The 26,412-nt window shown below is 40.9% G+C and overlaps 1 protein-coding gene across 1 annotated transcript in view; it reads right to left on the bottom strand.

The window, feature by feature from the left end:
* Positions 1-8,651: 8,651 nt before the first annotated feature.
* The window catches only part of UPF1 (UPF1 RNA helicase and ATPase), a 35,254-nt gene continuing 17,493 nt past the window's right edge, over positions 8,652-26,412 (bottom strand). Inside the window, exons 9-24 of the mRNA XM_072112893.1 lie at positions 26,224-26,332; positions 23,679-23,838; positions 23,224-23,342; positions 22,414-22,578; positions 21,172-21,286; positions 18,077-18,220; positions 17,756-17,969; positions 17,557-17,674; positions 17,310-17,466; positions 17,071-17,213; positions 13,997-14,171; positions 13,774-13,855; positions 12,378-12,539; positions 10,924-11,174; positions 10,689-10,811; positions 8,652-10,598 (exon numbers count right to left, since the gene is read on the bottom strand). Coding sequence (XP_071968994.1) covers positions 10,692-10,811; positions 10,924-11,174; positions 12,378-12,539; positions 13,774-13,855; positions 13,997-14,171; positions 17,071-17,213; positions 17,310-17,466; positions 17,557-17,674; positions 17,756-17,969; positions 18,077-18,220; positions 21,172-21,286; positions 22,414-22,578; positions 23,224-23,342; positions 23,679-23,838; positions 26,224-26,332 — 2,234 coding nt within the window. The 3' untranslated portion in view covers positions 8,652-10,598; positions 10,689-10,691. The remainder of the gene's footprint in view (positions 10,599-10,688; positions 10,812-10,923; positions 11,175-12,377; positions 12,540-13,773; positions 13,856-13,996; positions 14,172-17,070; positions 17,214-17,309; positions 17,467-17,556; positions 17,675-17,755; positions 17,970-18,076; positions 18,221-21,171; positions 21,287-22,413; positions 22,579-23,223; positions 23,343-23,678; positions 23,839-26,223; positions 26,333-26,412) is intronic.

Below are 26,412 nucleotides of genomic sequence, written 5' to 3'. Positions count from 1 at the left end.
CATCTTGGGAACAAGGTGGTTTCTGGATCCAACATCAGTACAATTCTATCATTTAGAATTTTCATGTAGGGTTCCCTAATCGATATAGCCTGAAGTTCGCCTAACCTTCTAGCAGAAGTGATGGCTATCAGGAAAACCGTCTTAAGTGTTACGTTTTTTATACTGGAGGAGTCAATAGGTTCGAATGGTTCCTTCATTAAGGCATTCAAGACTAGAGTTAAGCCCCATGCTGATGATTTTTTAACAGTCTGGGGCTTTAACCTAGAAGCTGCTTTAATAAACCTCTTGACCCACCTGTGTTCGATGAGGGGCTGGTCGAAGAAAGCACTAAGCGCCGACACCTGGACCTTCAGGGTGCTGGTAGACAACCCCAGCTCCAAACCCCTTTGAAGAAACTCGAGCACCTGCAAAATATTAAGATTAGCCTGGGAAGGTGGACTGTCCTTACAGAAGGAACAGAACCTCTTCCATATCATATTTTATGGTAGATGGCAAAAGTGACTGGTTTCCTACTTGCCTTCAGGGTCTTGATGACTTCAGACGAGAGTCCCTGAGAACTTAGGTAGCTGGATTCAGGATCCAGGCAGACAACAGTAATCTTCCTGGATTCGGATGATGGATTGGACCCTGATGTAGTAGGTCCCCGGACAGTGGAAGAATGACTGGATCCTGTGGCGACATTCTTCTCAAGAGTGGATACCAGCTTTTCTTCGGCCAGTTTGGGCAGATGAAAATAGTCCTGGTGCTTTCCTGGAATATCTTCCTCAGGACCCTGGCGATCAGGGGGATCGGGGGGAAGGCGTAGGCTAGTGGAATGTCCCAGGAGTGAGAGAAAGTGTCCAGCTGTTCCCTGTTCTCCCCTTTTTCTAGAGAAAAGTAACAAGGGCATTTGGTATTCTCCCTTGTTGCGAACAAGTCCACTAGAGGATGGCCCCACAAGGATGTTAGCTCCTGGAAGATCTCTTCCTTCAGACTCCATTCGTTTGGGAGGATTTTTCTTCTGCTTAGAAAGTCTGCCCTTGAGTTCTCCGTGCCCTTTAGATGAGTGGCAGATATTGACAGGGTGTGTTGTTCTGCCCACAAAAATATTTTTCGAGCTAGGGCACTCAGGAGAGGAGACCTGGTTCCCCCTTGCCTTTTTATATAGGAGACCGTAGTCGTATTGTCCGACAAGATGAGAAGGTGGTGGTGAGCAAGGAGAGGAGTGTTTGAGCTGAGGGTTTCCCATACTGCTTGTAGCTCCCGGAAATTTGAGGACCTTCTTGTAGTTTCCTCTGTCCAGGTACCCTGAGAAAAATGCTGAGGCATCACTGCCCCCCAGCCCATCTGACTCGCGTCTGTTTGGATCGGAATGTAAGGGCTGTTTGACCAAAATATTCCCTTCCTCAGATTTCCGTCTTCCAACCACCATAACAGGTCTTTCTTGACAGCAGGAGGAATCGGAATTTTCCTGTCCAGGTCCTCCTGTCTTCTGTTCCAGGATCTTAAGATCCATCCCTGGAGAGTTCTGGAGTGAGCCTGGCACCAGGCTACTGAGGAGATGCAGGCTGTTAGAGAACCCAGGATCTTCATTGCCTCTCTGATGGAGATCACCGATTTTTTTCCTGAACTTCGCTATCTGATCCTTGATGTGGTCTCCCTTGTCCTGTGGAAGGAACGACATTTGGTAAACTGAGTTCAAGTTTACTCCCAGGAATTTTCTCACAGTAGCTGGAGAAAGTTCTGATTTCTGATAATTTACTATCCATCCCAATTTCTCTAAGGTCTTTAGGGTGAGATCTCGTGAAAAGAGTAAACTCTCTCTGTCTTGGCCAATAACAAGCAGGTCGTCTAGGTACAGGACGATCGGTACATCCTGTAGTCTGAGAGACGCCACCACCTCTGCCATCACCTTTGTAAAGGTTCTTGGTGCAGATGATATTCCACAGGGAAGTGCACAAAATTGAAAGTGTTGTGTAGAACCCTCTGGAGACAGGACAGAAAACCTTAGAAATCTCTGTGAGAAAGGGTGTATAGGGATGTGATAGTATGCATCTTTTAAGTCTATAGTGCACATTAATGCATCTCTGTGAATAATGTGTGTGGCTGATCTTACCGACTCCATCCTGAATTTTCAGTAGACGATAAATTCGTTGAGACCACTCAGGTTGATAATCAGCCGGTTTGTGCCTTTCGGTTTCTTCACCAAAAAAAGAGAAGAGTAAAACCCAGATTTTTCCTGATCTTGTGGAACGGGTACAACAACTCCAGAAGACAAAAGGGAAGGTACTTCTTGCCATATTAAGTTGTGGGATGTAAGTGACATAGATGACGAAGGTGGCATGTATTTTGTAGGGGGAAGCTTGTAGAATTCGATGTCTTATCCCCTTTATCCTCCTTGCCTTTACCCCTAGACCCCTGGTGTTTCTCCTGAAAAGGCAAGTGGAGGATAATAAATGACCCGCTACCTTTACACACAGTAAAAGCCCAATCCTGCACAAAAGACCCCACTTACAGAAACCGGAGGATGCAGGAAGGTCGGGTCTGCCTCATCAGCCATCACAAAGCCGGGGAAGCACAAAGGAAAAATTTCAGAAAACACGAGCACAGCAGTACAGCAACGCAGCGTCACTCACAGATCTTAGACCTGAGATCAGCATGACCAACCCGCTCCAGGTGTCTTAAATACCTTAATGGGGAGTCCATCCCCCTGTAGAGACCCCACGCAGTGCTCCCGTTCCCAGGAATGCATCGCGGACCTGTGAACCGCTACTTCCGGTCGCGACGAGGCAGCGAAAGGGAAGGCACGGAGCCGACTGAACACCCCAGCCCACTGGGATTTAGCCACCAGGTCTACCCGTAAGTCTTTATAGAAAAAACTTCGCCCCCCCCCCCCCCACCCTGGAGGAGAGAGGGCAACTCTCTTGTCCTGCCTCAGAAGGGACAGGAAGAACACTGGCGGGAGGATGCGGGGGGGAGCATTTAACCTCTCTTCTTCCTGTCCCTGCAGAGGTCAAGGGGCATCCTCCAGGTTGGGCCGTCATGGGGGACGAAACGGAAATAAATATATTCAAAAACCTTGCATCAATAGAAAAAACTATACAATCTTTCATTCGTTATTTATTCAAATTTTTATTGTATGTAAAACTGCAAAAAAAAAAAAAAAAAAAAAAAGAGGGGTTCCCCGGGAATAATAGCTTTTTTATTTTATTTTTTTTTAGGACATTTTGAGATTTTACGTTTATTTTTATGTGTTAATTAAAGATGCCGTAGTCAAACTCAACCGTGGTACAAGAGGTTAACTGCCGCGATTGGAGTAAGTAGTTACTCACAGGTGTCAGCTGTGTAATACAGTGGACACCCACTGCGTATGGAAAGGGCTCCGTCATACGCACACGAATTGTGATACTCCTCTTAACAACAAACCAACAGATTTTCAATGGGTGGTCGTGAAGGGGTTAAGGTATTAGGCCATATACTGTGAGTGGAGCAGTAATTGGCAGGTATGTTAAAAAATGTAAGGCCACAATGGCATGAATTAGGGAACATGTTACAGTGAGGGTCTATATGGAGTGGATTTTACATCTTATTCTAGGAAGCATTGCATGTGTAGTGCTAGTATTTTCAGAAGGACTTTCTGCTCAGCACTAGAACATTTTTATCCTTCTCCTAGCTCTACTACACATACTGTTAGTGGAACAAGATGTAGTGGACAAAAATGTGAACATAAGAGGTCTGTATGGTAACCTCTACAAGCATGACATGTGGCTGAAGAGGAGACATGGTGATGCTGAGCCTAATGGTGCAGATTAAGAACTACAGTCCAAAAACACATCACCTTGCAGTCACTGGATGAACTATGTAGGAATTTCTTTTGTGTTGTCAGTAGCTGTATACAATAAGTACAGTTTTTGTCAAAAGGGCATGTTAGGGGGTTATGTACTCTAGTAGTATGGACACTACTGAGGTATGTATCCTTAGCGGCCTGTTACCCCGAATATTTTACAACCCTATCAATGCCCCTTAGGTCGGTGCCACACGCACCGCTTTGTCTGCTTTTGAAAACGCAAACAAAGCCGTGCCTACTGGGGTGGGCTGCGGTCCGATCACATCGGCGTTTCTATGGAAACGCCTGCGATCTGGAACAAGCATTAAATTAACGCAAAACACCGGCATCTCGTTCCCGATCGCAGGAGTTTCCATAGAAACGCCGATGTGATCGGGCTGCAGCCCGGCCCGGTAGGCGCAGCTTTGTATGCGTTTGCATTTTCAAACGCAGACAAAGCGGTGCGTGTGGCACTGGCCTTAATAGTGTGTTGTATACAACATACATTGTGGGGGAAATTTATCACTAAACAGGATTTTGAGCAGTTGTCTATGTGTTAGACTGGCAGGTTTCCAACAGTCTGATTTTTAGTGCGGTGTATGTGCAGTGTTACATGCCTTCTGATCAGCTGTGTGTGCTCTATGTGAATAGACTGCACCATATGCACGTATGTTTAACATCTGCTCAATTTCTGCCTTTTTGCACAGGAAATTCTCAGATACCTCAAACATAAAATTGAGCAAAAACTTCCCCATGTAGTAGCAATGGACCCACATACACCACCTCCTATGTGGTGTAGTTTTGCGATTAAATTTGCTCTCTTTTGAAAATTCTCAGTTGATAAATGTGGTGTTGCACACTGTGGCATTTTTTTTTTTTTTTTTCACGCCATTGCATGACTTTAGAGTTGCGTTTTTTTTCTCACTAAAAAAAAAACCTTGCAAAAACGATGTTTGCGCAAAAATTTGCGACAATTATATGCCAAGAAGCTACATAGGACTAATGATAAACCTCCCCATGTATGTCTAAGTATATGATGTGTGTATGTGTAACCCATATAGAATGTGTGCAAATTTGACTTGTATATACTGTATGTACAAGTACATAAATGTGACTACCTGTAAGCAAACACCACATCATGAGGAGTGTAAAGCTACAGGCAGATAGGGTCTTTATTCAAGGGAGTGAGGCATATTGCAGAGCTAATAGTGTATGGTAAGGCAGAGAAGCTGAGGATGTCGTAGATCAGAGATGTGTTATATGCATCTCATGTGTCAGATACTAGTAGAATGTTCAGCAGCTAAATGAAAGTGTATATAAACGTGTACCCTGGTATTTTAATCACATTGGCAGCACAGGAAATATGAAGTATTTGCTTAGAGATTTCTTACATTGACCATTAGCAAGTGATCGTTTTATTGCGGTTTTAGCTCCTGAGCAAAACTGTAAAGTGCTTATAGCTTTGGAACCCTATGAGATGTCCAGGGGATTTTGAGATTGTTTTCTCGTAACACATTGTACTTCAAATTAGTTTAAAAATTTGGATGAAATCTTTTGTGTTTAGTTATGAAAAAAAAATTCTTTATTTTCAACATTCTAAATTCTCTACTTTTGATGCAGAGTCATAGCACCCAAATTCATAACTTACATTTCCCAAATGTCAGTTTATGTTGCCATGGTTTAAGATTCCACATATTTTACTAGAGGCTCAGAATTTAGGTACCATATTTTCACCTAAACCCGTATTTAGATGGACCTGCTCAACTTCTAATTGACTGTGTGAAGCCTAATAGCTAGATTCGCAAATTACCCCATTTTGGAAACTAAACCCCTCAACGTATGGAAAAACAACTTTTGAGAATTTTGTTAACCCTTTAGGTGTTTTAAAGGGCTTAAAACAAAATGGAGATGCAGTCTACAAATTGTAATATTTTTTTCCACAATACATTCATTTTGGATGGAAAATTAAAGATTTGCAATGGATTAAATGAAAAAAGGCTCCACAAATTTTGATACCCTATATGTGGTGGTATGCTGCTGTATGGGCGCAGGGCCGTGCATAGAAGGGAAGGAGGCGCCATACAGATCAGATTTGTATTGTCAAATTGTACAGGCTATAAATTTTTTTCTTTTTCTATTGTGGAATTATAGGGGCTTATTTCTTTTGCCACATGAGATGCACTTTTCTGGTACGTAATTTTGGGACATCTATAGCTAATTGGTGAGATTTTATTAACTCTTTGTTGGTGGCAGAAATTAAAATAATTTTTTCGGAAAATTTGTGTTTTTTTGGCAGTTAACCATAAAAGTTAAGCCAAAAAATGTGCTGAAAAACCACACTTCTGCTTATACACGACTCAAATAAAAAAAAAAAACTTAAATACTCAACCTCCGATGTCCGGATCCTTGGCGTGACGCCCAGCGGCTCCTCTTCTCTAGCCGGCAGAGTTGCGCCCATGCGATCTGCCAGCAGAGGCAACACCGCCGCATCATAGTGTGTACTCGCCGCCAGGTCGCTTGGAAGGGACTCTGCTGGCTAGAGAAGAGAAGCCGCCGAGGATCAGGGAGGAGTATTACATTTTTTATGTGCTCGGCAGGGGACTGGCCGGCTGTATACTACAACTTGGACTACTCGAGTCAATAAGTTTTCCCAGTTTTTGGTGGTAAAATTATGGGTCTGCTTATACTCTGGTATATACAGTAGTATATTATTTTTATTCTATGGGTAGCCTCGATTACAAAAATACCTCATTTATATAGATTAAATTTTTTTTCCACTTTTACTGATTAAAAAGTAATTGGGCAAAAATGTTCATTTTCACATAGTCTTTCATATGCTTAACTTTTATTTTTCACCTAACAAATCTGGTTAAGAGCTTATTTTTTTGCGAGAAAGATTGTTCTTTATAGAGTTTATTTTAGAGTGCATAACCTTTTTTTAATCATTGGAGAATTTTTCTTAGGGTATTAAAAAAATTTTTTTGGACCTTTTTTTTTGGGTTTTGATGGGGTTCACTTAGCGGATCCAAAAATGATTTCGTTTTATTATGTAGATTGTTACGGACGCAGCGATACCAAATATGTGGGGGGTTTTGTGTATTTTATTCAATTGTACTGAATAAAAACTAATTTGGAGAAAATCTTGTTCATTTTAGCATCACCATCTTTTCATATGCATAACTTTTTTTATTTTTCGCCTATTTTTTTTCAAGAAGGGCTGTTCTTTTTAGTGGGCTTATTTTAGAGTGCGGAACTTTTAATCACTTTTTAGAGCATTTTTTTTAAAAAAAGGTATTAATTAAAAATGATCTTTTTTCTAAATGTTTTTGGCGGTTTTTCCCCGGCGTTTACCGTGTGGGTCCAGTAACGATTCAGTTTTATTTTACAGATTGTGGCGGAAGCGGCAATACCAAATATGTGTTTTTTATACTTAAAAACACTTTTTTATACTTTTATTATGGAAAAGTGACATTTTAGGGGCTTATATTTTTTTGCATTTATTTTTGAATTATTCGAATGTGTAAACTTGTGTTTTTGCAATTTTTTTACTTTTCCATACTTGAACTTAAACCAGCGATGCGCTGATCGCTGGTTCAAGTTCAATACACTGCTCTACAATACTTATTCATTGTAGAGCAGTGTAAACTGTATTATCATGCAGACGCATGCGCAGACAGTTTACAGTCGTACCCGGAAGGTGTCTGACTTCCAGGAACATTGGGGCAGCCCCGGGGCACTCGGCAGACCTCGGTGCTGTCCAGTAGTGGATCGGATACCCCGGTAAGTGGCACAGGGGATCCGATCCATAGTGGGAACACCCTTACACGGCGCGGTCATGCTTGCTGTCAGTTGTAATAGACAGCAGCTGCTTCTGGTGCCGGCTCCATTCGTGAGCTGGTGCCAGAAGCAGGACGTTATAGTATCTACCTGCAGGGACGTCCTATAACGTCATGGTGCGCCTAGGGGTTGAATGATCTTTATTGTATAAACGTCACCTGGGGATTGAAATTTGAGTATTTTTTTTTTTTTTTAATGGTCAAACCTCTAAGTGATGGACTATTGTGGCACACTTACTACATCACCTCACACTCCGTGAAGAAAATTCTCTGCTCAGGTAGTGCAGTTCTCCCAGGAGGGCACATATATGTATAGTTGCAAAAAGGATAGAGGTGTCTGTCAGCACAACGTACTGAGTATAGAGGAGACAACATGGATGGGGGCCATAGGAGGGCAACACTCCAGCCATGTGATCACCACTTTCTCCAGCATCAGTGACAGAGCCCTGTAAAAATAGCCTTGAGCAGGCCACTAATATCCATGTGTAAGGTGGAAGCTGTCACTAAGACTGCATGAGGGTGGTATGAGAGCCCAATGTCATGGAGAATGATATGCTGACTGCAACATCCTGCACATCAGGACCAGTTAGGCAGTAGGTCAGTAATGGGGTGGGGAGGCATTTCTTTGGAGGATAGCACAGATGTCTTGACATCTACCTCAACATCCAAATAATCGCTTGGCTGTTCAGCACTGCCTATTTCTGTCCTAAGTATCTGGTCTAAAATATTTTAAAACACAAACAGACAATTCTCGCATACCAGGCTCCCCATCTGTTGTTAATACTATGTTAGCAGTAAGCCAGTAGTTGACTCTTAAGGGGTCGTAGTATTTAAATGCGTAATTTCCCAAACATGGGTCGATGGATTTTTTGTGTAGCAGTGTTAAACATGACCTGAAGCATAGATCATGTAATGGTAAGCAGCCATTTCAACCAAGTAACATAGGCTGTGTGAAATAACCCAACCCAAGAGATACTTTCTTAAGATTTGAGAAAAGAAATCTACAAGAATCAGTGCAAGGGCTGTTTATTAATCATTTTATTAATGACAATTATGATTAAAACAAATTAATGGGAGAGGAAAACAAAAATACACTGTGCTAGCACAAGCATTCCTGGGTGTTTAAAACTCAATAACTACTACAGGAAAACAGAAATAAAGCCAGCAGATGCTTTTTAGTCTGCAAAGTACAAATGAGAAGATCAAAGTACTCATTCATCCTTGCGCAATATATTGTTGTTACTAAAGAGGAAACTCTAAATACACATTGAATTAACCTACTAATAAGCAGTGCAGGGTAAGGGAGGAAAAAATTAAAAGGAAAAGAGCCCTTCGGCAACATTGATAAATAAAACGCCTTTTCTTGCAGGAAGGAAGGTGGCCAACGTCATGTAGGAATTGCAGAGTGCCCAGAACAAGACTGAAGCCACAACTAATGCAGTTCTGCTCTGTGCAACCGATTTACCGGTAGCACACGTGGTGCGCTTCCCCTTTACATATATGTATAAAAAAAAAAAGGAATCTTGGAAAAATGGTAAAATTGCAGGTGGCCTATGTGGGAAATACTAAGGGACAGGGCAATAAGAGCAATTTATAAGTTGTATATTGGTAGACTGCAGTAGTGTTATTACATCACATACATTGTGGATTAAATAGATTTTTTTTTGTGAACACATACATTGAGTTACTCATGATGCTGTGCATTGGTCTATGGACATGTCCAATCAGTCTCTGACCAAAATCACAGATTAATCTACCTACATGCATAGAGACTGTAGGCCACCTTCCACATTGCCTGCATTCCTGTTTGCATTGCATCCAGTTTCAAAAACTATTGAGAAAAACTTTACTTTCAAACCTATATAATCCCCAGTTTCCACTACTAGATCCTTATCTTGGAGGGGAAATTCACAATAGAAGGCTAGCTCGTCTCTCCCTGACAGCTGGGTGCCGAAGGGCAGAAAAAAAAATCTGTCCCTTTTTCAAGCATACAATTTGCCTAAACAAAGATTATTTGTTTTGTGGAGTAGAGTCCAGACAGTAGCCAATCAAAGCATACAGAAAACACTGAAAAAACCCCTCTCAAGGGAGTTTGTATACTCCATTGCTCTGCTACACTGCTTTAGGAAAGAGAGGCTAGTCATTAAGTCATTTGCTGCATCTGAAAGTCCCCGTTTGTGGCATTTCTAACTTGCCACAGCATCAACCACAATGCCTTGCAGTACTCAGGTCCACCGCAACCAGCAGAATAAAAGAAAAGAAAATACATCCAGCACTTTGTTTCTCTACAAAGTTTTAAAACCAACTAGTACAGAACCTTTAGGTAGAGGGGCAGGTGGAGACCATCTGTCAATCAAAGCCAGCTTGAAAATCAAACCTACATCTCAGTGTTGACCTCTTCATTTCTCATTAATACTGTGGTTCGGGTTGAACAAACTAGAATACGCTGTCTATGCGCTTATGCTTTAAAACAGACTCCACAGAATCTGTGTAAGAGAAATAACTCTGAGATAAGGAACTGTTTTCCTCTAGCTTTGATAATATAGTGCCAAAGGAGTGCATGACCTGCTGGAAAACAAAAGCTGTTCCTCCAGCGCTTTGCCCAAGTTACGGTGCGGGCTAGAGAGGTCTAGCGGGTTGTTGAAATTCTTACAGCGACAACTTGATGGCAATGGTCACTCCCATTTACTACCTATCCTGTTAAGGTGCGTGTGGCTGCTCTGGTGTATAGCCACGTCTCCTATCGTTCTCCTCGCCTCTGTGCTTGCAGTGGTCTCGCTCGCTTTCGCTCTCTCGATATTTTTATATTTTATCCCTCTTACGTTCCTCTCTCTCCTGTTGCTCTCACAGTGGTGCTTCAGTTTTAGCAGTGGAAAACAGGTATCCGTTTATTTTTTTATTACTCAGAATAAAATGTGGATGAACTAAGTTCCACGCAGGCTTAGCTCGTCTTCGACCTGAAAAATACAAAACAACCCATTCCTCAGTTATCCAAGAACCATTACATAAGTGTTATGCCAAGTCACAGTAGGAAAAATATCACTCACACACTAGTACTGTGACAGCCCAGTCACACCTCCAAGTTGATAGGCACGTTCCCCTTGATAAGTAGAGTCCTGTGACAACGCTACATCAATCTGGGACTTAAATTCATCACCCAGGTAGCTATCCTGTAATGAGAAAGCATAATTTATTCTAGCGGATGTTTCAGGATTTGAAAAAGAAACTACAACAAGTGATATCCTTTCTGTGGGGGCATCATTTATTCTAATCCAAGCATACCTGTGATAATTCTGGTTGAGAAAGTCCTGGCTGGCTCATCTGAGATGGCTGGCTCATGGATATGTAACCCTGGGTTAGAGGTCCTTGAGAGAATGGCTGGGACACAACATCTTGACTGGCTTGACTATTTGGCATATTTCCCTGACTCATGCCCTGAAGTCCAATGCCTCTCTGTTTCTGGCGTCCACCACGAGTTGTTTTCCCTTTAGGCATCCCACGGCCTTGAGAAATACGGTCAATGTATGAATGAGCTGAAAGAGGATTAAAAACATTTTTCAAATATAGTCAAACATAATGAAAGTACAATTTTATAGTAAATTGCAGAGCAACCCACATGTAGATCAACCACCCAATATGAATGTTATACAGTAGGTGGCACTATAATACAAGGAAATGTCAGTTTTTGTAACACAGGCTAAAAACCTTCCACGTGTGGACACTGTTAAATAGGCCCACAGGTTAACAGGGGTTTAACACAAAAAAATGGGTATTAATATTGCAGGTAAAAAAGGTTTTGGAAAGGTGAGAACTTGGTTTTTTTGTGATGAAAAACTCAGCGTATACTTTAGTATATACAATATGCAAAATACTTCTATAATAATGCACATCCTTCAATCTTTAGTGTGGCAGGTCGGATGCCAGAACCCTGTGACACTACGTACTGCTGTAGTTACGTCCGAGTTGTGGGGATGTAAACTGATTCAGCGTTGTTAAGCTGCTAACACATTTATACCTCACAAAAAACCTACATGGTAAATTGCCTCAATATGCAGTTTAGAACAGTGGTTCTCAACCTTTCTAACGTGGTGACCCCGCAATACAGTTGCAGTGGCCCCCAAACCATGTACAAGAATATAACTACTATAATACTGCCCACTATGTATAAGAATATAACGACTATAATACTGCCCCCTATGTACAAGAGTATTACTACTATAATAATGCCCCCTATCAACAAGACTATAACTGCTATAACTAGTGTTTCTGAATCTACTCATTTTTTGGCCTGTGTGGCAGTGGCACACGGCAGGGAATTGAAGAGAAGGAGCACCAATCAAAGCAGATTTGCTTTGTCACATTGTACAGGCCATAAAATTTACATTTTATGGTAGTGTGCATCTCATTGTGCAAATAAACCTTTGTTAGTCTATGCGTATGTTGTTCAGTTGTATCATTATAGGCCACAAAACTCTTTTTGATCACTATTTTGTTAAGTGTTAACCAATTATGGTTTAGATTTATTGTACAGTGTAAGAGACCTAAGCCTGATCCCACTGACTGAACAAATCTCAGCAACCTCCATATGCTCCTGTGAAGCTGCCATCTAAAATAGATTTCTTACCGCAACTCATATATTAAGATGTCTATAGACCCAAACATAACACATCCATAACTGAAGGTCCTAGTTTCAGAGTAAATTACCCACTTATGAAGTCATTGGAAATGGTAGGTACCTGCAGTTGGTCCATTGGCCTGTCCAAAATAACTTGGTGGAGGCATTGGAGGCATGACCAAATTAAAAGGTATTGGAATGTTCATTGCAGTCACATGACTGGGTCCAGAGCTGATCATGCCGATCTGATCGTGAGTTTGAAAGTACATGTTTGAAGGTCGAGCTACAAAAGAAAAAAGGGAAAGCAAGTACAAATTAGAATTGCACTAAAAAGGCAAATTCCTGTCGGCTATGTAAGCCAACTTCATCCATAAGTTCTGCAGGTTCAATTAAACATCAAATTATGATTAGTGGAGAGAAAAAAAACAAAAAAAAACAAACGCACAACAGTCTGTTTTCCCCCCAGTAGCATGACAGGGTGTAGCAAAAACTTTAGTGGACCTTCTGTTTTCTTCAAATGGATAGTGCAGCCAATTTGACACTTAACCCATTTGGCCTTCAAAGCGGTTTCTAACCACTTCACGGATGTGGCAGTTTCACAAAGCCACCCGCCTACCTCCCAAAAAATGCTTTTCAAGATTAACTATGCCATGCAGGCAAGAAATGTTTCAGGGTATCCAGTATAACACCCAGTAAAAAAGTAGTTCCTTCAGAAAACAGCTCTGCATGCAAGGAGAATCTTCCATATAGCCTGTTTAGCCATGACAGTTAAAACTGCTACAAAGTGTGAACACAAGTTGTGTGTTGTTCTGACTGCAAACAATTCTGCTGATTTGTGATAGAGGTAGTGCAATTGTGGGTTTGTGTGTGTATGTAGGGTGTCAAATTTACTTTCTATATTAATTCGGGGAATTGAAAAAACAAAAAACCCATTTATGCCATATTCTTGTGGGCAACGTTTTTAAAGCTTTAACTGTTCGCATCACAAGGATACAGCTTTTATATAGGATAGAGATATCTATATATATTTTTAAATTTAAGATCTTTTGTTCAAAACAAAAAAAAAAATATTCACCATAATCTGATCCAACAACTTTATAATACTGTGAACGGAGCTATGAAAGATGTCGTTTATTGATACAATTTTTGGTGGCTGTATGACCTATTGTGCAAAAGAGTGGCGGTTTGGATATTCTAGCTCCATTTCCATTCACCGCACCTATTTTGATCTGGAGTTTTGGAATGCAGCAACACCCAACAAATATATTTATGCCAGTTCTAGGGAAAGGGGACGATTTGAACTTTTTGGCAACTTTTTACATTCATTTTATTAACTTTTTTTTCCTGTTTTTCAGTCCCCTAGAGAATTTAACACTAGTCAGTTTGATAATTTATACCCTATACTTCAATACTTGTGTATTGCAGTATATGGTAGTTTTGCTATGGATCCACAGATCTGAAACAATATGGCAGCGCACACGCGCTGAGGAAAAAACCCTCAGTTAACGACGGTTTACCTTGACTACTCCGGTCATACACAGAGCCAGGAATTATTGCTTCCCGGGCATCGTACATTGCTGTAGTCATAAAACGGGCCCCCTGGAATACAAAGTCAAAACTGTTGCTAAGAACCAGACATAATAGAGAGATGGGGAGTAAGACAAAACATCAACCTGAATGCAAAACACACTGATTCATTCAAAACTGAAAAATGTATTTCTTCAAAAGGTGGATACTTACAGGATTAATGGTGTTAACAAGTTTTCGAGGTTTGCTGAACTGCATAAGACTCTCTCGAAGATTGTTGAGTGGTCCTTCAACAAGGACTTTTTGTTCCTTGTAGTAATTCAGAAGGTGGTTCCACAACGGTTGCTTCGAAAGTGCCTTTGGGTTGCCGACAATAATGACTCCATACCTGTGAACATAAGAACCTATAGTTGAATGCTTGTCTTCTTGCAATTATTTAAGCATTAAAGCAACACATCAGTCAAAGCAAATTTCATTGAATAATGCATGTTGTAGGGCCTGAAGGAGGTGCAAAAAAAAAAAAAAAAAAAAAATTCAAAAAAGTTATCAAAAAGGTTGTACAGTCTTAATTATGGTAGCGTTGAAAACCTCAAAAGTTGCCAAAAAAAAAAAAAGACAAAATGATTTTACAGGAGGATGTATGCAAGAAAAAAAAAAAAATAAAACCTATACAAATTTGGCATCCCCTTGACTACACTGGAATTTCACTGCATTTGGAATTATATTCCCAGTACAAGGCATGGAATATTAAATACCAAATCACTATGGAAACAGAAAAGGGGCCTTGTCGGGAAGGGGTTAATTATGAAAGTTATTTTTGGCCAAAACTAATCTCGGGTCTTTAGAGTACCAGAGGCCACTGCGGCTTAACCCACGCATTACAATGTGCTATCAGCACATTGTAATGTATGAGGAGTAAAATCCCCATATACTGCCATATTGCAGTATGGCACTATATGATAGGATCGTACAGACACCCTAGGGTTAAAGTACCCTAGGGAGTCTGAAAATAAACAGTAAAAATCAAAATATGATAATGAGTTTTCACTGCGCTTAACCCCGTAACGGAAAATCGCAACCAAAGTCGAAAATGGCATAAAAATGATAACATTATAAACGTCATTAAAATTCGGAAAAAACGACACCACCCACAGCTCCGTACACCAAAGTATAAAAAAGTTATTAGCGCCAGAAGATAGCAAATTCCAAAAAAACGGGAGGTTTTAATTTTTTTCCTATACAAATTTGGTATCCCCGTAATCGTACCAACCCAAAGAATAAAGTAGACATGTCATCTGGGGTGTACAGTGAAATCCGTAAAATCCAAGCCCACAAAAATACGGCACAAATCTTTTTTTTTTTTTTTTTTTACCAATTTCACTGCATTTGGAATTTTTTCCCTCTTCCCAGTACACGGCATGGAATATTAAATACCACCATTTTGAAGTGTTATTTGTTATGCTTAAAATAAGCCATCACACAGCTCTGTACATGGAAAAATTAAAAAGTTAGATTTTTGAAGGTGGGGAGTGAAAACTGAAACCGCAAAAAGTTAGAAAGGGTTAGTTTCTAAATCGCACTTCTATTAAGTTCATTAACCCTTTAAGCGTTTCACTGGGGTTAAAAAATGGAAGTTATTTTACATACATAGGAGGTGTGTAATTTCTATAGAGGGGTATTTTATGGGGTTTTACTACAATTTAGGGCTGTCAAAGTCACTTGAAAGCAGTCCTTCAAATCACGAGTCTTAAAACAAGCAATATGGAGCATAATCTCGTACACAGGGGTCAGTATAACAAAAGCCAACACACTAGAAAATGCGATTAAACAAAAAAGAGGAAAGAACAAGTGTGTAAAGGCTAAAAAAAAAAAAAAAAAAATCAATAAGCTTTATTACAATTCACAAACAACAACCAAAAGTATCGTACATGCATGATTTAAAAACATTTAAAAAGTGTACAGATACACATATACAACTGAATGGGTCAGAGCCTGGTAACAAGGACCCACATACGACCACAGGTCAGCGCAAAATGTGTGAACGCAAAAGCCTCACAAAGAATAAAAGGGTGAAGCCCTAATAACCAAACCTAAATTCTATCCTGAGAAAGTCCTATATTGTCAAGTCCAGATGCTCAAAGAGGGAGCAAGATTGAGATGGGTAACACTGTGTTGGGTAACACTAACACAGAAAATACTTGTGTAAGGCGTACAGCTGGGCTGTATCCCGCTCCCCTTTTAGATGTTTTTAATCATTTGTGTCTGACCTGTGTGTCGTTATTGTTTCATTTGTTAATAAAGATTACTCCTTTTGGCTATTACACACATGTTCTTGTGTATTTTCTAAGTGGACACTCGAGAAATGACAGTTATCAAGCTTTTAGGGTAGTTTAACCATCTGCCTGGAAAGCAGAATATTTCAAACTTCTGCAAAAGTTCAGAAAAATTCTTCACTTTCAATTTTTTTTTTTCCCCAGAAAGAAGCGCTTGCTTGCTGTCATTCTATAAAACGCTTAAATTTTTGGTGGTCACACAGATGTGCGGCTCATTAGTGTCAGAGTAATTATAGAGCTGGGCGATAACGATTCGCGCACCTGTGAGACCTAACAGTAAGGCTATATTCACACCGTACTGTAGCGGGCAACGGCAGTGTACGGGGAGAGGAGGAGGAGGCGAGTGCAGCTCACCCCCGCCCCTCTCCATAGGAAGTAATGGCGCACAGCGCCGTATTACGGTAAAAGATAGGACAGGTCCTATCTTTTCGGGTATGGAGCGGTATGGCGATGTAGGGCGATGTGCGCCTATTGTCGTCTATGGAGGACGTATATCGGCTGTATATACGTCCTCCATACGGCAGTGTGAATGTAGCCTTACAGATAAAGTCTTATCTGTCTGAATTCTCTGTGTCAGTACAATGTCAGATTAAAGTGTACCTACACCTTGTACCCTGATAATCTAACCACATTGTCACCCCACAGAACTAGATGGGTTTGATTGCATAGGCCCCGCCCACAACCTGGGATTTTACACTGAGCAGCCTAGAGAGAGATAGGAGATAAAACAGCAATAACACTGAGTAACATTGTAAAGTAAGGGGTTAAAATGATCTTTATTGTGTAAACATCACTTGGGAATTGAAACGTGAGAATTTTCTTTCGTGGTAAAACCGCCAAGAGGTTGATATGCAGAAGTGTGCTGCATTACCCATCATTTGTTGTTTTTCTAAACGATGTTCTCATGTTCACTAAAACCAGCCAAAATATGAAAAGATGACCTCTAGAACTTACCTGGCTCTAGTCAATGCCACATTAAGACGACGGGGGTCATTTAAAAATCCTATTCCTTGATGCTCATTTGCACGGACACAAGAAAGGATAATAAAATCTTTCTCTCTACCTTGAAAGGCATCTACACTGGCAATTTCCACCTCCTTAAGTGTAAACAAAAAACAACATAAGATTAGCAAAGGGCTGCCCATAACAAAATAAGAAACACACGTGTACTGTATATATATGTAGTATTGTACCTGGTAGAGTTTGGTATGCAGAGAGCCACTAAACTGCATGTACTGAACCAAGTAAGATCTCTGCCCTTCATATGGGGTAATTATACCAATCTGATCGGGTTTGGCTCCTGCCTTCAAGAGTTTGGTAGTAATTTTCTCAACATTAGCCGCTTCTGTCCTACAAGAGAGAACATGAGTTGCATGTAAATGGAGAGATTATGTATGTGAGCTGAAGCACACATGGCCTCACCAGCCCATTTCCATTTACCTGTTTAGGTAAGAGGTCCCAGAACTTGCAATCTCTTCCTGTCCCTGGGTGACATAAAAGAACATTGGCTTGTCTGGTTGTGGCCACTGGAAGTCAAAGCCTTTCTTCACACGATCAGCTAGATATATAAAATGAGGCATGTTATATTTAATAGTATGAAAGCAGAATATATACACTTTTTGCTAAGCAGTAGCATTACCAGCTGTTACTCCATTCTGAAGGGAACCTTCATAGAAAATGTTTGAAGGAAAAGCACTAAGAGCAGGATGCATCCTGTACTGAACCTGAAGGCGAATTGGTCTGATACCAAGAACCACAAGTCTCTCAAACAGGGACTGGGATAGTCCAGCCTTTGCTGCTTTTTTACACATCACAACTGGACCAAGCTGACAGTGATCTCCAACGAGTATAAGCTACATAAAAGAAAAAAAAAACAAGTTTATACAATGTAAATATATAAATATATTTTCAACTAAATCTAAGTAACAAAAGAGGTAAACAGGCAGCAAAATCAAATCACCTGTTTTGCTCCCAGAACAACTGGTACCATACATTCAGGCTCTGTGGCTTGGGTGCTTTCATCAATCAAAATGGAACGGAATTGCATTTTAGCAAGTCTAGGATCTCCCGCACCAACACATGTACAGCAAATCACATCAGCATTCTGAAAAGAAAAAAAAAAAAAAAATCTTCAGGTAGTGTTGGATACAGTGCAAGACCTTTTATCAATAATACTATACATGTTAACCCCTGAAGGTCTCAACCATGCAGTTTTAAATCATGACACTTTGAAACTGTACCCCATTAAAAAAACAGCATGTCTGCATGAACTTTTACTCCTCTCCATGCAGGCTGCTGTGATTTCATGAACTATATGCTTGGTGTACAGTTTGGTAATCTTTGAAGGCTAAAGGACTTGAGATGTCACACTGGTCACATGACATTATTGCTGCCTGCAGATAACTCATGGGGAGGAACTGATAAATTCATCCAGAGGCGGCCACGCCCACTTCGACTCGCTATAGACATCTGGATACCAGGTTAAATTATAAAGTTGAATATATGGGAATATGAGGGGAGCAATTTTTTATCTCAAAGAAGGGTGTCTATCCTAGTTACTATACTAGTAACAGCCATGAGCTGCATTTGTGAAAAATGTGGTGACAGGATCCCTTTAAGGACCACCAATTACAGGTGATCATTTGTAAGGTGTCTAGTGAAGTTTTATTGATAATCCTTTTCCCCAGCTTTCTAGTACAGGCTGTCCCCTATTTAAGGACACCCGCAGAGGTCGCACTAACATTTTTCCAGAAGGGTAATAATACTCCTCTCACCATTTTTGAGGAGTATTTTTACCCGAGGAAGAGTATGGAATTTTCAGTAATACAAATATATAACTCCTAGTCGTATACATTGTTAATAGCCAGCTGCAAACCCTCTACCTCCCCACACTGAGCAGGCTGGGGCTGCCACCAATAAATTTATTTAATATTTATTTTTGGGGTGTTGAGTTTATTTTTTACTAAAGTGAATCGGGCGATAGTCCTTCCCAAAAACATATGCCATCTGACCAATGCACTTACGTTCAACTAGCAAGATGTATTTGGCCGCGATAAAGTTGCTACTTACTGAGCACAAGTGTTTTGGTTCGGGGAGGATTTTGTTCAATAGAATGAGTTTCAATACAATGTGAACACAGCCTTAGGGTCTTTGGGGTATTTATTTATTTTATACCTTACTTGAAATGCCTGGATCATTAAACAGGCACTGTCACCTCCTGTGTCCCCTCCTCCTTCTCATAGATTGTAAGCTCTTGTGACCATTGTACAAGTGCTGTCATCTCCTGTGCCCCCTCCTCCTCAGATTGTAAGCTCTGGGGCCCATTGTACAAGCGCTGTCATCTCCTGTGTCCCCTCCTCTTTCTCATAGACTGTAAGCTCTTGTGACCATTGTACAAGCACTGTCACCTCCTGTGTCCCCTCCTCCTTCTCATAGATTGTAAGCTCTTGTGACCATTGTACAAGTGCTGTCATCTCCTGTGCCCCCTCCTCCTCAGATTGTAAGCTCTGGGGCCCATTGTACAAGCACTGGCATCTCCTGTGTCCTCCTCCTCATAGATTGTAAGCTCTGGGGCCCATTGTACAAGCACTGGCATCTCCCGTGTCCTCCTCCTCATAGATTGTAAGCTCTGGGGCCCATTGTACAAGCACTGGCATCTCCTGTGTCGTCCTCCTCATAGATTGTAAGCTCTGGGGCCCATTGTACAAGCACTGTCCCCTCCTGTGTCCCATGCATAGAACCTCAATCATAACTATTTTGTACTTTATTGAATACATCTTATGTCAGGCTCAGGTAACCACTATTCATTAATTGAACTCCCTGGGAATACAATAGGTCAGTCACACAAACCAGTGAGACCACCACACCAGGCACAGGACCACCACACCAGGCGACAACTAACCCCTTTGGAATCAAACGCTCCTCCACTCTCCTTCTGCTAGTGCGCATGTGCAACTATCTATTAGAACTAGACAGACGGGTCAGGAGGGGAGGAGGAGCAGAGACCCCAGTAGTGGTCACATGTCCTGTCCTCTTGCCTGTGCCTTGCCCCGCCCCTCAGTGTAATGTGATTCCCCTGCTGCTCCCTATATGCCAGTGACACTAGATACAGAGCAGATACAGAGCAGCTGGGAGAAGACATCTTGTACGTAACTCAACGACTGCATGCACATGGAATTTTAGATGCTGACACTAAGTAGTATAATTTGTCCTGCATATAAAAAAAAACCTTATCCAGAATTTTTTTCACAGATCACAAAGTGATTTGTGGTGCACAATATTAAGGCAAGATATTTGTTTACCCTTTCAGGACCAGTGACGTAATGGCACATCACTAGTTGGCTGCGGGTGCACGGAGAGGGCTCACCGGCTGTCTCGTTTTAACCCTTTCATTACAATGTGCTATAAGCACAAGTTTTAAAAAGGTTTATAATAAAAATAACCTAAAAATTAAAAATCACCCCCTTTTCCCAGAACTGATATAAATAAAAAATAAACAGTAAAAATCAAACACATTAGGTATAATCGGATGCGAAAATGCCCGTTCTATCCTATCAAAATATAATAACCGTTTTTCACTGCATTTAACCCTGTAACAGAAAATAACGCCCAAAGTAAAAAAAAAAGCACTTTGCCATTTTGAAAAAAATAATAAAAATGTATATATTATATATAACATTGTTTAAAAAAAAAAAAAAAAAAAAAAATCAATAAAAAGTGATCAATAGGTCGGATGGCAGCACTGAAAACTTTATCAGAAGTCGCAAAAAAAAGATACCACCCACAGAAATGTACACCGAAGTATATAAGAAAACGTTGCAAATGCGGTTTTTCACCAATTTCACTGCATTTTGATTTTTTCCCCCCACTTCCCAGTACATGGCATGGAAGAATAAATACCATCACTATGAAGTGCAATTTGTAACGCAGAAAACAAGTCATCACAGAGCTCTATACGTGTAAAAAAAAGTTCTATTTTTGATTGTGGGGAGTGAAAAATAAACAAAAAAGGGTATCATCTAAAAGTTATAGGAAGTAATTACAACTGTTGCGTACCATAAGCAATTCTCTTTCTGCGGTTCTTTTTAGAGCTCTGTATCGTTTCTCATCAGCTGAGGACAGTTCTCCCGTCTCATCCTTCAACTGCTGCAATTTCTGAAGTTCAGGCATACTAAAGGAGAGAAGAAAAAGTTTAGACTAGGTAGCAAACCAAGTCAAGAACTCTGAAAGTGCACAATGATCCTAAAATAAGGCATTCATGATTAGCTTTAAGGGCTATGTACACCTTTGCCAACTTTTTCTTTAATGTCTATTGTATTTCCAAAGACTAAACATGTCCATATCAGTATAAAGATTTTCAGTTTACAACCCTTTACCCTAAGCATATATATGGTTATACATAGTTTCCTCACAAATCTTTCCGAATCAAATCCCAATCTAGTATGCCCTGCTGCTCAACCATGCCCACGCCTATCACACCAGACCAAATAAGTCAGCTACAGTACAACTGGTAACTTCCCCGCTCAGCCACAACCACACTCATATCGCATCTCACAGTAGACAGTTCAGTCTGATACAGCCGAATCCTGCTGACTCTTTAGGCTATGCACACTTCTCCCATCTTAAATCAGACGATTCAGTCCGATACAGGTCAATCGTGCTGCTTCCCTCAGCCACATCCCTCTCCCTCTGTGAGTATAACGCTCACTAGCCGCTCAGTCTTTCCTCTCCCACTTCTAACAGTGTCAGCAAGATGGTCTAGTGATAACTCAATCTATGTATATCAGTACAACAGGGTAAGGGGAAAGATCTATTGACATAGTAGCTACAACATGACTGGTGAAGAAGGGAGAAGAACAGAAGCTATGCTTGTGCATGTGTGATGACAGACAGCAGGGAACATGTGACCAGTTCTAGGGAATCACCCACAGCAAAAACTGAATGTAGAAGAAGCTGCAGTTTGTAGTTATGTATAAATGCATGAATAGAAAAGTTCACTGCAAATTTTTTTTTTTTTTTTTTTTAACAGGAACCAAGTACCATATAGTTTGACTTCTCCTGCACAAAGGTGTCCACAGCCATTAAAGACAAAATGTGTAACATGTCATACATACCTGGACATGATGCTGAGATACATGTACATCAATACACCGAAAGTAGTGTTTACACAGACATTCCACAGATTTTCAAAAGCAGAAAGCAAATGCAAAAAGGGAAAACAAATAAAAAGACAAAGATGCCATTTGGCTATTGTCCAATGTAAATCACATATTAGAGAATAACTGGCAAGTATCATACCTTTCCATGTTGCGGATCTGATTGTGCAGTGCCAAGAAAGAAACAGGAGAATCAATAGCTTCACGGCTCTTTGCACAGAGACGAACAACTTTGAGTCCTGTTTGGTGTATTTTCTCAGTCAGTTGATCTACAGCGATATTGCTTGGAGCACACACTAAAACAGGACTAAAAAGAAGTATTTAAAATATATCATAAAAAACTTATCAGTATTGTCTGATCAATTTTAAGGTTTACAGGAGCATGACCCCCAGATTGGTATAAAAGAGGTTTATTGTATTTTAGTTTCAGATAACTTCTTTAGGTTTTAGGCACATGAACGTTACCATTTGTTCTTGTGCCATCTGTTGATTCATTGGATAGCACACAGACAAATAGTTTTCAATCTTAGGCCACATTCACACGACCGGAGGGATCTATGTACGGCAAGCTTGTGGCCCACAGACTGCAATAGACGCATGGAGCGATACAGTGCAGCACACCTATCCCATCTTTCGTCCTTGTTATGGCGCCAATCGCCATGCATCACTGGAGAAGGGTCACCCTTCCTCTCCACGGCGGCGAATGCATACCCGCCTGCATGTATACCCAGTGGGAATACATTCGTATGAATACAGCCTAAGGCAGATTAATAAATTCTGGCAATTGATGTCCAATAAAACTAACCCACAGCGATCAGGATGCAGATTTTAATAGTTTATTTTAGAACTGTAAAGCAGATTTTGTGCATCATGTAGAACAAACAGCTAAGGTTCAATACCTTTTTCCAACACCATTTACAATATTATAAATACAGTGCAGTAAACTACTTACCCATTTCCCTGTCGAGCAAGATGATACACAATTGTTGCAGAAGTCACAGTTTTTCCAGTACCAGGCGGCCCCTGAATGAGACTAAGAGGTCGTTGCAGAACAGTCTTCACTGCATAAACCTGAAAGTGCCAATACAGAACCAATACAGACTTGGTTAAAATGTTGTATACAGGGTAATACCATGCCAAGGGCAACCAAATTTGATAGGTAAAACCATGGCTCTCAGGAAGGTCCATGCTGGTACCATACTATTTGCAGCTCTTGATAAGGTGTTAGTGTCCAGAACTTGACCACTACCATGTTAACTAGATCACTAGGTCTGTTCAATAGTCTCTGGTGAATCCCAGAACGGACGCTACTATAGACACTGAAAACTATTCATCTTGGTGTTCACCTGTCTGAGACTGCCATTTCTAACTGAACTAAAACAACCGGAAAAGTGAACTTATCTTTACCTGTGAATGGTTGAGATCTGGCAATCCTTGTGCCGTGAACCTCTTGGGAAGCTGACACTTTATGATTACATCTTCCACTTCATGGCCCAGAAGCTTGTGATAAATATAGCCTGAAACTGAAGTTTCATCTACTGCAAAGGTTTTCAATGCACTCTGCATTCTAGATAAAAGACAAAATCAGAAGAACTTCATAAGAAACAGGATCAAGAAGATGTGACATTTGCTTTCGTTCTATGCAAATAGTGAAGGAGATGCTTAAAAGAAAATCTGTCACAACTAAAAAGCTAAAAATAGTTTCCCTTACAACCCCAAAAATCTACTTTATGTTACTTGGAAGCGGGGGTGTCCTGATCTGCCATCTCATCTACACGTCCCCATATCCTTATTCCTTCTTATCAGCATGTCATATTACCAGCCATGACATCCAAGGTCCTTTACCCAGTTACGTTTGCAAGTCTTCCCCATGTATATATCTGATCACATGAAATCAAAGCAGCCTCCATGGACTTCCACACTTCCCCATGCCTCCATGGAGGCTGCTGCGATTTCATGTGATCAGATTATCAGATGCATACATGGGGTAAATGTTGAACTATAACAGGATCTTAAAAGACATCACCCTGGTCACATTACCGAGTCCCAAAATGTCAGATCAAAAAATAATAACGGTTATCCCTGGCATTTAAAACCATAAAGGAAAATGGCAGCCAAAACCGAAAACTCCACTTTCGCAATTTTGCTAAATATAATGAAAAAAATTGTAGCATTGATTCAACTGAAAAAAATTACATCACACACATCTCTGTACCCCGACGAGCCAGAATATGGCAAAATTAATTTTATTTTGTACAAAAAAAATTGTTTCAAATTTTGTAAAATGTATGAAAACATAAAACCTACATAGACTTGATTTCCTTGTGATCGTACTGATCCAAAGAATAAAAGTAGACATGTCATTTGGGGCACAGTGAAAGCTGTAAAATCCAAGCCCACAAGAAAATGGTGCAAATGTGGGTTTTTCACCAATTTCACTGAATTTGAAATTTTTCCCCGCTTCCCAGGACACGGGACCATCACTAGAAAGTGCAATTTGTTACACAGAAAACAAGCCCTCACACAGCCAATTCCATAGAAAAATAAAAGAGGTAGATTTTTGAAGGAGGGGAGTGAAAATAAAAACTTGAAGGGCCTGGTCATTAAGGGGTTAAACTAAACCTGGCAGAATGTAAATGCAGCTTAATCCTTGCTCCACCATGGCACCTCCTGCTCTCCTTAAATGGAGCAGTGAATTGCGTACACTCACCGGCCACTTTATTAGGTACACCATACTAGTAACGGGTTGGACCCCCTTTTGCCTTCAGAACTGCCTCAATTCTTAGTGGCATAGATTCAACAAGGTGCTGGAAGCATTCCTCAGAGATTTTGGTCCATATTGACATGATGGCATCACACAGTTGCCGCAGATTTGTCGGCTGCACATCCATGATGCGAATCTCCCGTTCCACCACATCCCAAAGATGCTCTATTGGATTGAGATCTGGTGACTGTGGAGGCCATTTGAGTACAGTGAACTCATAGTCATGTTCAAGAAACCAGTCTGAGATGATTCCAGCTTTATGACATGGCGCATTATCCTGCTGAAAGTAGCCATCAGATGTTGGGTACATTGTGGTCATAAAGGGATGGACATGGTCAGCAACAATACTCAGGTAGGCTGTGGCGTTGCAACGATGCTCAATTGGTACCAAGGGGCCCAAAGAGTGCCAAGAAAATATTCCCCACACCATGACACCACCACCACCAGCCTGAACCGTTGATACAAGGCAGGATGGATCCATGCTTTCATGTTGTTGACGCCAAATTCTGACCCTACCATCCGAATGTCGCAGCAGAAATCGAGACTCATTAGACCAGGCAACGTTTTTCCAATCTTCTACTGTCCAATTTCAATGAGCTTGTGCAAATTGTAGCCTCAGTTTCCTGTTCTTAGCTGAAAGGAGTCTTCTGCTGCTGTAGCCCATCTGCCTCAAAGTTAGACGTACTCTGCGTTCAGAGATGCTCTTCTGCCTACCTTGGTTGTAACAGGTGGCGATTTGCGTCACTGTTGCCTTTCTATCAGCTCGATCCAGTCTGTCCATTCTCCTCTGACCTCTGGCATCAACAAGGCATTTCCGCCCACAGAACTGCCGCTCACTGGATGTTTTTTCTTTTTCGGACCATTCTCTGTAAACCCTAGAGATGGTTGTGCGTGAAAATCCCAGTAGATCAGCAGTTTCTGAAATACTCAGACCAGCCCTTCTGGCACCAACAACCATGCCACGTTCAAAGGCACTCAAATCACCTTTCTTCCCCATACTGATGCTTGGTTTGAACTGCAGGAGATTGTCTTGACCATGTCTACATGCCTAAATGGACCGAGTTGCTGCCATGTGATTGGCTAATTAGAAATTAAGGGTTAACGAGCAGTTGGACAGGTGAACCTAATAAAGTGGCCGGTGAGTGTATGTTCCTTGCAGATTCATCCTCTATAAAGTGCTGCACTTACCTGTCAAATGATGTCGACTTCCAAACAAAATCCACTTGGAAATTGTGAGTAACTTCCACAGGAGCACCAACACTGCTTCTTAGCTCTATAGCAATTTCATCACCGTAATCTGTAGTATGCTGTTAAGTCTTAAAACTCTATTAAGAAGTTGAATGTCCCAAAACACACCCAGCGACCAAAAATTACAAT

This window comes from Engystomops pustulosus, chromosome 1 (genome assembly GCF_040894005.1).
Source record: "Engystomops pustulosus chromosome 1, aEngPut4.maternal, whole genome shotgun sequence".
NCBI lineage: Eukaryota > Metazoa > Chordata > Amphibia > Anura > Leptodactylidae > Engystomops > Engystomops pustulosus.
The sequence above is the reverse complement of the archived record's forward strand: the minus strand, read 5'-3'. Positions and strand labels throughout refer to the sequence as shown.